The following is a 19,172-nucleotide window of genomic DNA, read 5'->3' as shown; positions in this document are numbered from 1 at the left end:
CTTCAATTGGATTTTGTTGTTTGAAAAGTGGATGCAGGGTAATTTTTTTTTTTTTTGGATAGTTGGTATGAAACGATTACAGTAATTGTTTGCCCCGTCTTGACCCACTTCACTATATAAAATTATATTTAAATATTTATTTTACTTTAAAAAAATTTAAAAATTTAAACATAAGTAGCAAAAATTAAAATTGAAAGTAGCACGGGGTGAGGTGAGAATGGATGCATCTAACATCCATTAAGGTAGTAGTGGTTTTCATTAATATTATATATTCATAATGGAAAGCAGTAATGGATTTAGCAATATCCACCCACCATTGCCATCCTTACATAAAATAATCAAAATATATAAAATTATTTCTAATAAATATAAATGCTAAATAAATACATAAATTAATCAATAATTTTTATATTGCAAGTACTTAAATTTAAATGAGGTGATCGAACTTAGATTAAGGACTTGTTAAGTAGTGGTTAAAAAAAGTACTTTTGGAAGAAATCTTATGTTAAATAAACTGATTTAAACTAAAATTTTGACTTTTAAAAACACTTTTAAAAGTATTATTAAACTAGACCTAACACTTAGTGCACAGTCTCATAAATCTAAAATTAATAATTTTAATTATGAACATTGGACATACGATAAGAATTTTCAAAGCAAAAATCCAATTTAATCCCCAAAACCCCAAAACTTGAAGAAAAGATTCAACACCCAACTTTGAATTTTAATTTCAAAATTACAAAAATATGAAATTCATGTAAAATACGTTTTGAATACAAATGCAGTCTGAGTTAAAGATTTTAAAAGAAAGAAAATATTGCAACAACTATTATTCTTTCCAAGGTTAATTAATGAATGGAATGTAATAAACTTGTAACTCAAAGTTTTGATTTGCTTTATAGACCATGCATGTTTTGTTGCGCTTCAAGAAGGTCCTCTAACAACTTGTTATCCAAGTACTCAAATTCAATTACTTCACTTCCTCCTCCTCTTTGGGGATTTACTCTTCCAACTGAATTACAAGATGAAGAGGCTGGAAAGCTTGGATTCTGACATTGGAACTCGTTTGGGAAGTTGAGAATAGCCGAGTGACCCCGGAAAGCAAAAGCAGCCCTGTCATAAGCCCTAGCAGCCTCCTCAACCGTCTCGAAAGTTCCGAGCCATAGCCGTGTCCCATTCCTCGTCGGATCACGAATCTCGGCTGCAAACTTTCCCCATGGTCGCCTGCGGATTCCCCTGTATCGAACTCCCCCAGTCTCCATCTCATTCTTCATTTTCCTCTTCCCTCTTTGGGATGCTTCCATTTTGTTTCAATTTCTCAAGTCTGTGAATCAAGAAGAACATGGATAGGGTTATATATATATGACATGGATTGTGGTCATTGTATTTGGCCCCCCAAATGCATGTGCCATGTGAATAAAGCTATGGGGTGGGTCATACTTCGCGCTTGGAATTTGTATGTTTTTTTTTTTTTTGGTTATGAAACTTCCTCACACATCCTTGAAATCTCGGATGAGGAACAAAAGTTTCGATTTAGTCCACTTTAATTATAAAAATCAGCTCACCAATACGATATCTGAAAACTGGTGCATGAATAGAGTAGTAAAATAACTAGTTTTATGTTTTTCGGAACTAAATTTTGTGAGGGTGCATGCATGAGAGCTTTTTCTGACGAGGGTTTTTTTTTTCCTTCGGCGGGCGGCGGCTCTACGTTGACGGTGAGCGGATTGGTTTCTCCTTTTGGACCTGCAAGTAGAACAAATTCATGTTAATTTTTAAATTTCATAGTATATTGTGATCACCCCTTATGTCATGTTTCAGAACATTAAAAAATAATCAATTCAATTCAAATCCAATTATATCATTCAAATAAGTTAAACCATTACACTTTGGAAATTAACATGTAATTAAGATTTGATGTGTTTCAAAAAAAAAAATAAGATTTGATGATATGTGAACACAACCCACACATGTCATATATTAATTTAGATGCCCAAAGCTGACATTGAATCGCTCTGATCTGAAGCAATTTGACACTGCTACGTATGATCGAATCTTCTAGCCTCCTCTGTCACCGTATCAATGGACCTCAACTGATTTGTAGAGTGGAGTGTCCCTCCTCCTCCACCAGACCCTAAATCACCGTTGGGCCATCCTCCACTCACCAGACATCACGTTTCCGGTGAAACCCCTCTTTGGCCAACAAGTGAGCAACCCGATTGCCCCCTCTCTTGATATGCTAAAGTTTACATCTCTCAAAACCATGCACAATCTGTTTCACTTTCCATATGTGGTTACTAATTTCCGATCAATCAATGTATGTCACTCGAAGCTTCATTATAACCACCAAGGAATCCCCCTCAACCTCCATTGCCCAAAATCCCAACTCTTGTGCGAATTTGAGAGCCTGAGTACTAGCCAACATCTCCATGCCAAAGCATTCGATACATATCTATTCCATAGGCAAGCTGCTCCCATTATCAAACCAATGCTATTTCTAATGATGATCCCCGTACTCGTTGCCTCCAACTCATTGAAGAAACTTACATCAAAAGTTACTCGGACAAAAGGCCTAGAGGGAGACCACCACACCAGTGTCTCCTTGTCGCTTGTTCAATTCTTTTCCCAGTCAACAGTTCCAACTCACAAGCATATCCCAAAATGAAAGTAACAACTTCAATCTTAGATTGGTTCTTGTCTTCATGCACTAATTTAATTCTCGAAAGCTAAATAGTCCAGATTGCAATTATGACTACTAATTTTTGCTGGTTATTGCTCCCAAAAATTAATTGTCGAACCTAATTAATCATAGAGTCCTCTGTTTGAGTCAACCTCCATGTAACTTCCCCAAATTTTTTGTTTTAAGTTGAGCAATTATGTTAAATAATTTTGGTTTGGTGGTTAGGTGCCATGAATGTTTGCTTAAGGTTTTGAGTTAGATTACCATGTTTTGAATTCTTTCCTATTTATTTTGGTTTTATGTTAAGCTTGAGCCTTAGGGCTTATCATATATTTCTCATTGAATTGTGATAGAATGAGCTTACTAGTTTAGTGGTAAGGCTTCAGCTTATCATTTAGTCCTATGTTTGAATCTTGTGGTGTGCAAATGTGGAATATTTTTGCTTAGGCTCTTGCTAGTTATTGAGTTTAATTTAAATTCTAAAAGAATTCTGGTGGGTGGGATTTGGATCAAATTAAATCTTTTAAGTATTTTATTTTAATTTATTTTTTGACCAAATCCCTATTTTCACTTTTTGTTCAACCGGGTTGTGTGGATATTCACATCAGTAACTAGGTGCTTGAAACTAATTCGATTTATCGCTTGAAACTCGAGAAAATGTGAAACAAGAGTTGCTTTTGAAATTACCCAGCGCCATACAACCATGTGTGTTTTTGCAACCCGTGTGGCTTGGTCGTGGGAGCACACAACCCTGTGAAATATTGCAGCTAGTGTAGGTAGGCTGTGTGGGCCATATGGGTTAGCTTTATGGGTCGTGTGGGCCTTTTTGGCCAATTTTAGGGCCCAATTAGGGGTCATTTAAGGGACTAGAAAATTGGGCCTATAGGCATAATTTGAGCTCGGAAAAGTGTAAGTTTTAACACGTAAACATATATGGGTAAGCTTAGGAGGTATGTTAAGTAGATTATGTTGTAGTAACCATATGCCATACAATAATCCGTTGAAAAATATATGTGTAAGCATGACATGTGATTTATAATATGTATAAGTTGATTTTATGATTATGTTTACGAGTATGCTTATGTTTGTGTGTGGGTTATAATATATGAAGGAAGTATTCTATGACAGTTTTTACTGCAATTATAGCGGTTAGACCGCAAATTTATGTTTGGTTGCTCAGTTGCATATTTATGAGTGGCACACCGCCACAAATTGGTGTGATTGGATGGATAGACTCTTGTAGTCTTATTTGCGGTAATTAGCTAGTCGGAGATGATGTGTAGCGGATGAGAATAGGACATGATATGATATGTTTTGATTCGATATGATATGATAAGATATAAGTTAGCTTGAAATCTAATACAATATGAAATATTAAAAGATATACTCTGATTTGAATTCTGTTATGCTATGTCACGTTTTGATATATATTTATTTATACTAAAATTTGTGGGCCAAATCACACATTGGACTTAAAGCTCATGCTTTTGTATATTTCGTTTCAGGTGATCCTTAGACTTAGGATTGAACGAAGACATTGGAGCTCGGGTTTCACACTTTTTGGGTTTTGTATGTTACGTACTTTATATTTTTGGACTTTTAAGGACTTTGGACATTTTAATCTTGTTTTGGACATTTGGATTTATTTCGGTAATTGTTTTGTTAAAGTTTTAGTTTTTAACCAGTATTTGGAACAAGACTACTAAAGGTAATAAAGACTAAATTGTTACAATGTGTCCGCTGCCAAAATTTTGTCAAAAAATACTAAAGTGTCTTAACTCGCAAACGTTTTGAGTAAATTGGATTTGATTTTAGTAAAACTATTAAAGATGTGTTTTCGAAAATTGGTATGTTTTTCAAAGACTTATTCAAATTGATTTCTTATTCGCTAAAAGTTAGTTTTTCATCAAAATTAGATATCAATATTTTTCACGTACGAATGTCTAGGCCGGATATGGGGTTTTACACTCCAATTAATTCCAGATTCTTGCCATACCTACAAGGTAAGTGGATAATCACGGCTTGCATATATATTGGTTTCAGAGTCTTCACCACATCTGGAGCTGTATTCTTGAAAATATATGTCTTCAAACAAAAGGCTTATTTTAAAATTTTTATTTATTCAAATTCATTAACTTAGAGCCAGAAATGTTGATTTTGCGTTTCAGATGCTTTCAAGAGTAGTAAATTTGGAAAATAAATGCACCAGCATGTAGTTATGGCAATGAATTGGGATTTTTGAAAATGGAAACTTGTTAAAATTTAACACTACTATAAATTGCATATTCAAGATTAACTTGGCAAAAACAGAAGTTTTTTTTATTTGTTCTTTTTCTTTTCCTCGTCCTATCTGTAGGTATGTGACATTAATTTGTGGGCAACATTGTATAAACATGTTAATTTAATTTATTTTTTAATTTGATGCATTTTGATTACCAAAAAAAAAAAAAAAGGCCATCGAGAATCCAAGCCATTCCAATCTCAAAAACTTGCATCATACAATAAACTCTACCAAAGCCAATAAAACCAATTCCGCAAAATCCCCTAAACTGCATACATAACAGCAGAAATAAAATAATTAATCAAACAAAGACCAATACTCCTATTCTTTTCATTACTCTCACCACCATGCTTTAAAGGTACCCGAACGTTTAACCCCTGCCATTGCCAGTGCAAAAGCCATTTCGTTCTCCATGTTTTTTTACTTTCCCAAATGACAGATATGATTTTCTCTCAATTTCAACAAAAAAATAATGTAATTTTCCTGGTCTTGACTCTGTTTCTGAAAGCTATTTAAATACCACATTGGAGCCAACTTCAATCAATAATGGACAACATGATGCCCATCCCATACCTTCATATAACTCAAGCGTGACTCCAATTGACTTCAATTCTGCCAATTCAGTATTTTTTTTTGTCTTGGTTGGACTCGAGAATAATGCCCGCGCCACTCTATCTTCATCTCTCAATACCCCTCCACCTCCAGCCTTGTCCTCGAACACTACCCCGCATACATTAAATTTCAGCCAACCCCTTGGAGGAAACCTCCAACTCATCTCCAAGCACTTTAAGTTTTGTTATGAGACCTGCATTTTAAAGGACAGCACCACCAAGAACTTTCAGTTAAAATTACTTCATTATACACCGCCCTTACCCACATCAATGCTTTCATCTTAGAATGGAAAATAATAGATGCATGTGTATGTATTCCTAGTCATCATGAAAGGGAAAATAATAGTTATTGCATTTGAATTTACAGACGTTATGGGAGTGGCTGGTGAGGGATGTTGCACAGATTATCACCGTGGGCCATGTACGCATGGAAAAGATGATCAAGCTCCTGACGGCGACTGCTTTAAGTTTTGTACCACTGAGATACTCTTTAGCCAGATCACGAAGAGGAGCCACCGAACGTGGGTGGTGTCGATGCAGAACCATCGATGGGGAAACGGATCTTTTCAAAGATAACATCCTAAGGGAGGGGAGGGGAGGCAACTGTTATATGTTTTGTCCCCTCTATGTTGTTTCAATGGAATTGTGCTAGATATTTATCCCGTCAACGTTCATCACCACACCAATGATAAGAATCTCACCATGTATCATCCGTCGCTTGTAAAGTACATCAACCCATTAACATATTATTAAAAAATGTGCACACATGTAATTGTTTTTTTATATATTTGAAAATTTCAAGCTTAATAATATTAGTAAGTAACTTTCATCAAATCAACTCGTACACGCAAATTAAATCCTAAAAATTTAATATTGTTACCTTTAGATATTAAAATATATAACTTTTGTTAAATATAAATACCAACTTGGACAAATAAAAAAACCTAGATATCATACTTAAAGAAAAATATCAAACTTGAGTATGAAATAATATATTAAGCCCTTTTAGAATGATTAAATCAAAATTTTTAATTTTATTGAGAGTATAAATTAGGAAAAAGATTGTATGAAATAGTGACACCACGTTTCATCTTGAAAAGAATCAAATTCAAAATAAAATCCTGAAATTAAGGATAAAATTACTGATGTGATATAAAACTACTGGAAAAAGATAACATATATGTTTCATATAATCCCTCCTCGGATAAATTATAATTAATATGATAAGGAAATGACTTGGTTTTTTTTTTTTTTTAATGGATGGATTAGCTAAGCTCCTAGCTGTTATTCAAACGAAGCTACGTTGGAACACTGGTTCCTGCACCCTTGCCCTAAATAATTGAAATATAGTTTACCCAGCCGGCCGGCGGGCAGCCCAACCGATCCCCACTTACTCAGCAATTACATCACCAACGAGTCGGCATCACCGCTGAATTACTGAACCAAAAAAAAAAGGAAAGAAAAAGACAGTTGCCCTAGTTGGTCGTCAGAGATGATGACGGCGGCGCGTGAACGGTATAATAATGGGATATGCCAAAAGCTACTTCCCTTCTTTGTTTTTTTATGGATATGTGAGGCAGTCAAGTCCTGATGCAGGACTTAATTAAATAAGAAATAACTTTGGGTGATTAAAATATACATATATTATGTTGTAACCTAGGAAGTGACCATTTACTACAAACCTGAATATTGGAGTCCTTTGTCTTGTGGGGCATAATTCTTATTACCTTGTTTGGACTGAATTATAAATTGTGAAATTGGCATGGACTGTGTCAACATACGGTGGTCGGCACACCATTGTTCACCTTCACACGTGACCACGCTCTTGACACGTAACATAATTTTCCTGTCCAGTTCAATGAAGGTAAGCTGTTATATTTAGAGACAATTCTATTTCGGTCTTTTTATCGAAAAAATGATTAAATTAGTTCTTATACGTATTGAGATGTGTAAATTAAACTTAAATTTATGAGGTGGAACATTTAATCCATGCTGAAAATTATTTTTATGGGTAAATTATAAAAATGGTCACGAACTATGTCATTTATTTTATTTTAGTAGTTCAACTATTAATTTATTTCAATTTAGTCACTAAACTATTCAAATTAAATATCTTAGTCACTAATTGATGTCGACTTTTTCTATTGGTTTAGTACCAAAATTAGCCTTCTAATGTTTACATATTTTAATAATTTGATCCTAAATATAAAAAAATTTAACAAATTTAACCCTCAATATTTACAAAATTTATCATTTTAGTTCGATTCTAAAAAATCAATAAATTTAACTCTCAATATTTACAAAATCTGCTAATTTAATTATAACTCTAAAAACTAGAAAACTTAGTTTTAACCTTTCATCACTTATCGGCTAACCATATGAAAATTAAAGCAACAAAAAAATTACTTTTTCAAGTCAAATATGAGTTATATAAATTAAGATGAAAGTAGATTTTATAGTTTAAAGTAATAATATAAAAATGATTTAATGTCGTTTTTCAAACCACTTTCCTCGTTGAGAGGAAATTAATTACATTATTACACTAACAAGTGGCTTCCACTTTGGTAAGAAAGCATCATTCTTTGTGCACTTATGGGTCCATATGTTTCAACCCCGCCGCCGTACGTCATCTTATTCTTCTCTATGTTTTTTTCATATTAGTAATGTGTAATTATCTAGTGGTTACTCATGTTATCTCTTAAATATGTGATCGGAAGTTTAAATTATCTTTATGAAAATTAGATTACATTTTATGGTTATTTGTAAACATTTCTTTTCGCATTTCCAGATATAATTTATAGGGGTTTGTCTGTTATTTTTACATAAATTCTTGTGAGGTTTTCGTAAAATTTTTGTAGTTTTTTCGCTTCTAGAATAAATTTTTTTGTTTGTGCCTTATAAAAAGAATTAGCGGTTAATGGATCGTTACCTAATGATATAACATAATAAAATGTTCTTCTAGCTCACGTAATGAGACGAGAAGAATAGCTAAAAAATAACTAAAAAATAATAAGAAAGAAAAAAGATAGAATTGCACAGCTGTATAGGATTTTTTGTGCATCACATATAAATTTCATCGAAAAAAGAAAAAGAGAAAATATAGAAAGCGTCTATTAGATCTAGACCCTTAAATAATACAATGATCACTCTTCTTCTTGTTTCGGAAAAGTTCAAAAATACTATGATGACTCCATTGCTTTATATATTTATTTCATTGTGATTCAGCAATCCCAAATATCTTTTAAAAAAAGGATAATTAGTCACTTGTTGTCGACGATAGATACCTAATTACGACAAAAATGATGTCAATCATATTCTTTTCTTACGAATATTAAACCTTTTAGAATTCGTAATTATATTTTCAAATAATGTTATGTTCGGTGAATGAAAATTTGAATTTAATCTTTAAAAATACAATGAATTTTATCATTGCACTAAGCAGATATTCTTTTAGTAACCTTAATTAACAAATTTCAACATTTAAGAATTCTATAAAAATAAATTTAAAAAAAACTGAAAAAACCCTTTAAATATTCATTTAAAGTAATTGATCTGATGTCATATTTAGTTATAACTTCAATTAAATTATTTAATTAGTCCCTTTGTTATATAAATTAAACAATTTAATACGTGAAGAACTAAATTTAAACGACAGAAAGTATTGAATACTAAAAACACTAAAATTTAATATTTTTCATATAACATATTTTAGTGTTAAAAGAGAGAAATAAATCAACCTTTCATGTGAAATAATTAAAAATCTTTAGAGTGACCAAATGCAAAAGAAATCAAATTAATAACCTTTGGAGCCAAACATAATTTATCATATTATGTATCAGGGGTGAATTCAGAAATCTTTTAAGTTGGAGGAATTGAATTATAAATTTTGAGTGGTTAAAATATAATTTTATTATTTTATAAAACACTTATTAAAAGAAATTATTTTAAAAGGGCAAAGTGCAATTTAACCATTTATTAATTTATAATTTAAACATTTCTTAATAGCAAATTTTCTATAATCATAGATATTGATAGTTATTTTAGGGCTTCTAAATAATTAAAATTCTTCGTTATTAATGAAATATAAACTTTAGTTTAGATAATGTATATCTCATTACTTTATTATAAAAATTTTATTGTATTGATGTATAAATTAATTGGATATTAACTAAGTCGTAAAAAATTTTAATATACATTGTTTTTATATGATAACCTGAACTCAATTGGAAGACAATTAGTATACTCTAAATGATAACTAATATTATTCTAATGATACTTTTGTAGTTTAATAATTTTATTATTTATATCATCTTTAAATAAAATAATTTAAAATTAAAGATTTAATATACAAAATTTCTACTATTGTTAAATAATTTTTCTTAAAAATAAAAATAAAGTTTTTGTGTGAAATAATCTAATGTATATAAAATATTTGTGTGATAGTTTCTTAATTTAAGTGTGTTCACATCTGCTAAATTCTGGTATATATAGAGGATGCCATACTTCAAATCTTGCGAGAAAAAACCTAGTTTGTGACTCGTCAAGGAGGAAAAAACACCAAGCTGGGCAAAATATCACCCAGTTATGGGGGAGGAGTCTTGGTTGTTTCAATACTCAAATAATGCAGATTTATCAGCGTTTGGATCGGAGGAGGCGTTTTCCAGTAGCTGTGAGTGGGATGAGCTCCTTCTCAAGTTCAATATCTCCCAAGAAACGGCTTGGATGGACTTATTGGGTGATGAAGAAGAAGAAAAGGGTAAAGCATCGTCAGAGTGTAGCAACAACTCCATCGATGGCGTTAAGAAGGAAGCGGTTTGCTCAGGAAGTGAAGAGTTACAGAGGGGTGAGGAAACGGCCATGGGGCAAATTTGCTGCTGAGATTAGGGATTCAACCAGACGTGGTTCCAGGGTTTGGCTTGGTACATTCGACAGCGCTGAAGCAGCTGCTTAAGCTTACGACCAAGCCGCATTTTCAATGAGAGGACCATTGGCTACTCTCAATTTCCCCATTGAAGCTGTCAAGGCATCGCTTAAGGAACTCAAGTATCGATGTGATGAAGACAAGGGTTGGTCCCCTGTGGTGGATCTCAAGAACCGGTATTCATTGAGGAAAAGATCCAAGAATAAGAAAATCAAGCCAAAGGACGCGGCATTAAGGAAACAACAAAACTTGCTGGTCTTTGAAGATTTGGGAGCTGATTACTTAGAACAACTGTCAATAAGTTCATGTGAGTGACAGTAGAGCTCCTTGGTTGCTTTGGGTACTTTAATCCCATTTCATATCTTCTTTTCTCTTATCAATTTCATTGCTTTGGTGAGGTGATTGATTTTAAGCACACTCTTCAATCTTCTTCCTTACTTCATCTCATCTCGTATTGGGTCTCTTGTCACACATCATGGAAATGTACAATAATTTCACCTCTTATGTTCACATCCCTCTTTTCTTTTTCTTTTTTTTAAACTAGTTCCCTCACTTATTCCACAATAATGTATTTATATAACACCTTAATAAATTAATAGTTTAATCTGATTATATAAAACTTCAAATCTAGCTTATATTATATATGATAAGGAGTTATCAAATTTATATTTATGTAATATTAATTAATTTTACATGTTTTTTTTATAATTTTATATATCTGCGTCGACATCTTAACGAATTAATAGTTAAATCGATTTATATAATAGCAGTGGTTAAGTAAACTCTTGAATCTAGCCCATATTATATTTTATTGATAAAAGGTATAATATTTTATAAATTTTTGGGTTATTATTTTTTTAACTTGAATAAAATAATTAAATATTTTTAAATTTTACTCAAAAATGGATAATATAACTTCAATAGAAAAAAAATGAGGGATTAAACCAAGGGCTTCCCGTTCTATGCCCGAGTTTATAGGTGCAGTTGAAGGATTTGTGGACTAGGTTTACAGAAGGCTCCTGAAGAATTCTAATCCATTGTGAAGATAATACTACTACAACAAGATCATTTATAATGTGCTTCCGATTGATGCTTGGCATCTTGGAGGCTCAAATATGCCTTTGATTAAGACCATTCATTCGAGTTACAGAATCAACTGCTAGTCACAACAATGGCCTTGCAGATCGACATACACTGTAGGAAGTTCAAAGGCTGTGCGATAGAGATTTGCAAGTCAGGTTCAAGCACATTTTTATTGAGGCCAATAAGCTTGCGGATCATCTGCCAAAGTTGCTAATGCCAATGTCTTTCATCTTTAATTATTCGGTCAACGCCTTTGGATATATGCAGATTGGTACTAGATGATGTTAATAGTGTTGCACAAACTGCATTTAAAGATTAAAGGGGAAGCAGGAGATGTGCCTAAGCATGGAGTTGGACAAGATAACAATATAAATGCAATTTACAACCCACCGGACCCCAATAGTTTTTATCATTCGCTTTCCTCTTCTTTTTTTTATGTAATGTCAATAGGGTACTACTACCTACTAACACCATTAAAAAGTTACCTTAACCCCCCCTTAAAAATAGGGATGATAAAACCAGAACCACCCAGTGGATTCCGAATCAATCTGCTTCGATTGGATTGGATTTTGTTGTTTGAAAAGTGGATGCAGAGTGAATTTTTTTGTTTTGGATACTTGGTATGAAACGATTAGAGTAATTGTTTGCCTCGTCTTAACCCACTTAACTATATAAAATTATATTTCAATATTTATTTTACTTTAAAAAATTTAAAAATTTAAACATAAGTGGCAAAAATTAAAATTGAAAGTAGCACGGGATGAAGTGAGGATGGATGCATCTAACATCCATTAAGGTAGTAGTGGTTTTCAATATTATATATTCATAATGGAAAGCGGTAATGGATTTAGCAATATCCACCCGCCATTGCCATCCTAACATAAAATAATCAAAATATATAAAAAAAACTATTTTTAATAAATATAAATGCTAAATAAATACATAAATTAATCAATAATTTTTTATATGGCAAGTACTTGAATTTAAACGAGCTGATCGAACTTAGATTAAGAGCTTGTTAAGTAGTGCTTAAAAAAAACATTTTTGAAAGAAAACTTGTGCTAAATAAACTGATTTTAGCTTAATTTTTTGGCTTTTCAAAATCACTTTTTAAAAGTATTACTAAACTAGACCTAACATGAACATTAGACATACGATAAGAATTTTCAAAGCAAAAATCCAATTTAATCCCCAAAACTTGAAGAAAAGATTCAACACCCAACTTTCAATTTTAAGTTCAAAATTACAAAAATATGAAATTCATGTAAAATACGTTTTGAATACAAATGCAGTCTGAGTTAAAGATTTTAAAAGAAAGAAAATATTGCAACAACTATTATTCTTTCCAAGGTTAATTAATGAATGCAATGTAATACACTTGTAACTCAAAGTTTTGATTTGCTTTATAGACCATGCATGTTTTGTTGCGTTTCAAGAAGGTCCTCTAACAACTTGTTATCCAAGTACTCAAATTCAATTACTTCACTTCCTCCTCTTTGGGGATTTACTCTTCCAACTGAATTACAAGATGACGAGGCTGGAAAGCTTGGATTCTGACATTGGAACTCGTTTGGGAAGTTGAGAATAGCCGACTGACCCCGGAAAGCAAAAGCAGCCCTGTCATAAGCCCTAGCAGCCTCCTCAACCGTCTCGAAAGTTCCGAGCCATAGCCGTGTCCCATTCCTCGTCGGATCACGAATCTCGGCTGCAAACTTTCCCCATGGTCGCCTGCGGATTCCCCTGTATCGAACTCCCCCAGTTTCCATCTCATTCTTCATTTTCCTCTTCCCTCTTTGGGATGCTTCCATTTTCTTTCAATTTCTCAAGTCTGTGAATCAAGAAGAACATGGATAGGGTTATATATATATGACATGGATTGTGGTCATTGTATTTGGCCCCCCAAATGCATGTGCCATGTGAATAAAGCTATGGGGAGGGTCATACTTGGCGCTTGGAATTTGTATTTTTTTTTTTTTGGGGGGGGGGGGGCGGGGGTGTTATGAAACTTCCTCACACATCCTTGAAATCTCAGGTGAGGAACAAAAGTTTCGATTTAGTCCACTTTAATTATAAAAATCAGCTCACCAATAACATATCTGAAAACTGGTGTATGAATAGAGTAGTAAAATAACTAGTTTTATGGTTTTCGGAACTAAATTTTGTGAGGGTGCATGCACGAGAGCTGTTTCTGATGAGGCTTTTTTTTTCCTTCGGCGGGCGGCGGCTCTACGTTTACGGTGATCATCCCTTATGTCATGTTTTACAACATTAAAAAATAATTAATTCAATTCAAATCCAATTATATCATTCATGTTGACACCATTTTTTTTGATAAAACAGGGTCGACTTGGATTTTGAAAACGAAAACGAAAACGGGAGTTACCACTAATCCTTTTTTATAAGGTGTGATCAGATCACCTTGAAAAGTGGTTGTTTTTAATCAACTATTTAATTTTAATAAAACAACGATTTTGGTCCACGAAATTCAGAAAAATGGATTCGGGAGTCGGTTACATACGAGGAAGGATTAGCACCCTCGTAACGCCCAAAAATTGGTACCTAGTTGATTAGTTCATGTCTTAATGTCAAAGATTGGAAACTTTGAAAAATCTTAAAAATACGATCCTTGTATTAAAAAAAAACTCGAATAAGATGGATTTAGATTTAATAGGATATTTGGCTATTTGGTCGAACGAGAAATTGAAACCCAGCACGTTAGGGCACATTCTCTTGAATTTCCAAACGCAAAATATTGCCTTACTTTGAAAGTTTAAAAGGGATATTTTGCTATTTGGTCGAACGAGAAATAGAAACCCAGCACGTTAGGACACGTTTTCTCGAATTTTCAAACCAAAATATTGTCTTACTTTGAAAGTTTAAAAGAATATTTGGCTATTTGGTCGAACGAGAAATCGAAACCCAGCACGTTAGGGCACGTTTTCTCGAATTTCCAAACGCGAAATATTGCCTTACTTTGAAATTTTGAAAGGATATTCGGCTATTTGGTCGAACGAGAAATCGAAACCGAACAAGTTAGGGCACGTTTTCTCGAATTTCCAAACGCAAAATATTGTCTTACTCTGAATTTGAATGAATATTAATGGAATATTTGAAAATAGAATACTCATTTTGATGACATTCAAAAAGAAATTATTTTTTTTAAAAGGGGTCGTACACGTCTAACAACAATAATGCGAAACACGTTTAAAACAATCGTAACATGCTATGCATCAAAGAATACACATATTGTTGGTTCTAATAAATTCCAATATTAACATGCATTAACAAGAACAATTATGCCAATGACAATATAACCATAATAATAAATCTAAATTTTGAAATTATTAAAGATGACAAAAAATAAATAATGAAATGATAAAGTAATAATAATGACAAGAGTAAAATACACAAACCAATATAAAAATAATAATAATAAATAAAATATGAAATAATGTAAGTTGACCAAAAAATTGAAAATAAATAAATAAATAAATAATATTAAATAAAATATTAGATAAAACTGATTTTCTCTTTTTTTTTTTTAAAATACATAAAATAAAAATTTGAGGTTTAATAGGCCGAGGATCAAATTGAAATTGGGCTAAAACTTGGCGCCAAATTCAAAAATAAGTAATAAAGTTGGGTTCGGGGCTGAAATGTAGCGCGCTTAAGGCATGAGGGACCAACTGGGCAATCTTTCTAGGCCAAAGCGCAATGTTTAAGCGCGGACCAAAATGAAATAGGCCGAAAATTTTAGGGGCGAAAATGTAAAATAATTGAGGGCCGGATTGCATTAATGCGTAAAATCGGAGGGGCTGAACATGAAAATAGCCCCTCCAAGCAAAAACACGCGGATCCCCTGGCGGGTCGGGTCGCGCGCCCAGGTCAGGGCCAAAACGACGTCGTTTTGGCACCTGACCACCAGTTGCAAAACGGCGCCGTTTTGTATTTGCTATTTAAACCAAAAAAAATTTAAAAAAACTTTTCCAGAAAACGGCCCCCATCGTCGCTGTAGCGCTACCGTGTTTGGTGGCCGGCGTCGCTCGAAGACGCCTCTTCGACCAGCACTTTGAAGCGCGTTCAAAGGTCGAGTCCTTGAAGCGAGAAATAGGAGAGAAAAAAAAGGTCCTTGGCCCTCCCCCGAGTTCGAATCCAACGACGGCGAAAGGATACCGAAGGCGAGGCTACAGGTCGATTCAGGTAACCTTTCTTCTCCCTTTTTATTTCTTTTTTATAGTTTTTAAAAAAAATTAGATTTAAAAAGAAAAGAATGATAAAAAATAGTAATAATAATCGATTGAAAAAAAAAAAGCGAAGAACAGCAACCTTTTTTCTTTTATTTCAGATGTTCGTAAAATGTCCAGAAAAAATACAAGGGTGAGATTTTGGTTTTTCATCATTTCTTTTGTCTTTTTTCATTTGTGTTTTCGTTTTTTGTCTACTGTCACTATTTTGTTTGTTTATTTGTTGTCTTCTCTTTCTTTGCTATTGCGTGTTGTTCTCTGTTTGCAGGTGTCAGGCTGGCGATTGGCGAGCGGCGACGGTGGCGTGTGGCGCAGGTGGAGCGGCGCTGGAGGCTGAAGACCTAGGTGCGGCGCACCTAGGGTTTCCCCTTGGCTAAAACCTGCTGAATTTGTGGGCTAGGGTCTTTTCATTTTGTGGGCTGTTGGGTTTGAATTGGGCTGGTCTGATTTGGGCTGTTATTATTTTTTGTTTTTTGGCACTGGGCCCGGGCAAAATGGGCTCGTACAGTTCAAATAAGTTAAACCATCACACTTTGCAATTTAAAATTCCTAAATTGGCGTTATCAAATTTAATTCGCAAAATAAATGCCTATGTTGCACATGTAATTAAGATTCATTGATGATTTGTTAACACTACCCACACCACATGTTATATTCCGTTTTAGATACCCAAAACTATATTGAAAAGCAAACTTCCTGTTAGCTATACTTGAATTTTTTAGCCTCTTTTGTCACCATATCGATGGACCTCAATTGACCTGAAGAGCGAATTATTCCTCCTCCTCCACCAGTCCCTAAATCACCATCTCACCAGACATCACGTTTTCGGCAAAACCCCTCTTTGGCCAACAAGTGAATAACCCAATTGCCCCTCTCTTGATATGCTGAAATTTACATCTCTCAAAATCAAGCACAATCTGTTTCGCTTTCCATATGTGGTTACTAATTTCCGATCAATCAATGCATGTCACTCGGAGCTTCGTTATAACCACCAAGAAATCCCCCTCAATCTCCACTGCCCAAGGTCCCAACTCCTATGCGAATCTAAGAGCCTGGGTAACAACCAACACCTCTACCGCCGATGCGTTTGGTACATGTCTATTCCATAGGCAAGCTGCTCCCATTATCTGACCAGTGATATTTCTAATGACAATACCCATACTTGCTGCCTCCAACTCCTTGTAGAAACCTGCATCAAAATTTACTTGGACAAAAGGCTTCGAGGGAGACCAGAACACCACCGTCTCCTCTACCGCTCTTTCAACTCTTTCCCCAGTCAATAGCTCCAACTCACAAGTGTATCCCAAAATGAAAGTACCAACTTCAATCTTAGATTGCTGCTTTCTTTCATGAACTCATTTATTTCTCGAAAGCTAAATTGCCCAAATTGCAATTATGACTATTAATTTTTGCTGATTATTGTTCCCAGAAAATAACGGCCAAACTCAATTAGCCATAGAATCTTCTATTTGATTCACTCTCCAATTAATTCCAAGCTCTTAAAAAAAAATCCTATTTATTCAAATTCATTGACTTAGAGATAGAAATGTTGATTTTACGTTTCACATGCTTTCAAGAGTAGTAAATTTGGAAAATAAATGCACCAGCATGTTGTTATGGCAATGAATTAGGATTTTTTTGAAATTTTTATCAAAGGAAACTCATTAAAATTTAACAGTACTATAAATTGCATATTCAAGATGAACTTGGCAAAAACAAAAGTTTTATTATTTGTTCTTCTTTTTGTCCTCGTCCTAGGTATGTGACATTATTTTGTAGTTGAATATATAATTCAGGAATAGATGCATGTGTACGCAATCCTAGTCATGAAAGGGAAAATAATAGCTATTGCATTTGAATTTACAGACATTATGGGAGTAGTTGGTGAGGGATGTTGCGCAGATGATCACCGTGGGCCATGTACGCATGGAAAAGATGATCAAGCTCCTGACGGTGACTGCTTTAAGTTTTGTACCACTGAGATGCTCTTTGCAAAAATAATGATGTGTGCCATTGCTCTTGTTGACATTAATTGTAAGCAACCAAAAAATTGATGTTAGATTTATTATTATTTAATCTTTGAAATAGTGAGATCAGTAACAAAAAGAAAAAAGAGTAAGCATAAAATGCTTTCTAGCCTGAACAATGATTCTTGGAAGCAACTGACTACTCTTTAGCGGGATCACGAAGAGGAGCCACCCAACGTGCGTGGTGTCGATGCGGAACCATCGGAGGAAAAAGGATCTCTCTCAAAGATAAACTACTTTATAACTTTCTAGAGGAGGGGTCGATGGAATTGTGCTAGATACTTATCCTTTCGAGACCCATCACCTCACCATTTATCATCTGCCGCTCGTAAAATACATCAAGCCATTAACATACTGTTGAGAAATGTGTCCATATAATCTATTTTGATACTTAAAAATTGGAAATCGTTAAACATATAATCTAAAATGCTAATCCTGATGATTTGGTAGTCTCATCCAATCAGCTCCTTTCATGTTTATTGTCACTTCATTAATTATACAAATAAAAAGTTGTTGTAATTTCCATTTTACTTTCAGAATAAAAAAAAATTAAAAATTGAAAACTTAGGTTAATTTCATTGAACCCCGAAGAACTCATCTAAACTGAATAATTCTCTTTGCAATTGAAAAAAAAGCAATACAAAAGGAGAAATTGATAGAGGAAAAAGCAATGGAATTTGGGTTTTAGGTGGATTTTGAGAAAGTTTTCTTGTATATGTTTAGTTTAGTAGAAAATTGTGGGTGTCATTTGGTTATTGGTACCAATAAATCAAGGTGAATTCAGACAATTTTTTTGGAGTAGAGATTGAGTTAGATATTTTTATTAGAGTTAAAAATGTAATTTTAATATTGTATATATATATATATATATGTATATTTATAATTTTAAAAAGGCTTAATGCCTATTTGGGAGGAGAGATTGTATGAAACTGTGATTCTACGTCATCTCTATCCCTTTCCAATAGGAAAATGCCAAATCAGATTTTTCCTCTTGATTTTCATAAAAAAATCAAATCCAACTAAAAATGCTAAAAATCAGGAGAAAAAATCTGATTTATCATTCTCCTATAGAAAAATGATAGAGATAACGTAGAATCACAATCTCATACAATCCTTTCTCATAATTTGGTACTGAGTTTAACATTATTTTCTATTGTGGTATTTGTGTTATTTTTGGTCTAATGTGATACATATATTTGACAACGGTTATACATTTTGGTACATGAAGATAACAATGTTAACTCTTTTTTTTAATTTGGGTTTTAGAGTTGATTTGATAAAATTCATAATTAATTAATAATATTAGCAATTAACATTCATCAAAT

General features: G+C 33.4%; 1 protein-coding gene and 1 pseudogene across 1 annotated transcript; one reads left to right on the top strand and one right to left on the bottom strand.

Moving 5' to 3' along the window:
* Positions 1-896: 896 nt before the first annotated feature.
* LOC105771776 (ethylene-responsive transcription factor ERF098) lies at positions 897-1,304 on the bottom strand. Its single transcript, XM_012593172.2, has one exon. It carries the CDS (start codon positions 1,302-1,304, stop codon positions 897-899), a length of 408 nt encoding a protein of 135 aa, XP_012448626.2.
* An 8,804-nt stretch (positions 1,305-10,108) lies between these two features.
* On the top strand, positions 10,109-16,157 carry LOC105765512 (ethylene-response factor C3-like; annotated as a pseudogene).
* Positions 16,158-19,172: the final 3,015 nt, after the last annotated feature.

The sequence above is a fragment of the Gossypium raimondii genome, chromosome 7, assembly GCF_025698545.1.
Source record: "Gossypium raimondii isolate GPD5lz chromosome 7, ASM2569854v1, whole genome shotgun sequence".
NCBI classification, from domain to species: Eukaryota; Viridiplantae; Streptophyta; class Magnoliopsida; order Malvales; family Malvaceae; genus Gossypium; species Gossypium raimondii.
This window is presented reverse-complemented; position numbering and strand designations above follow the sequence as displayed.

Coding starts and splice junctions, on each gene's coding strand:
- LOC105771776 (XM_012593172.2), bottom strand. CDS start 1,304: ATGGAAGCATCCCAAAGAGGGAAGAGGAAAATGAAGAATGAGATGGAG.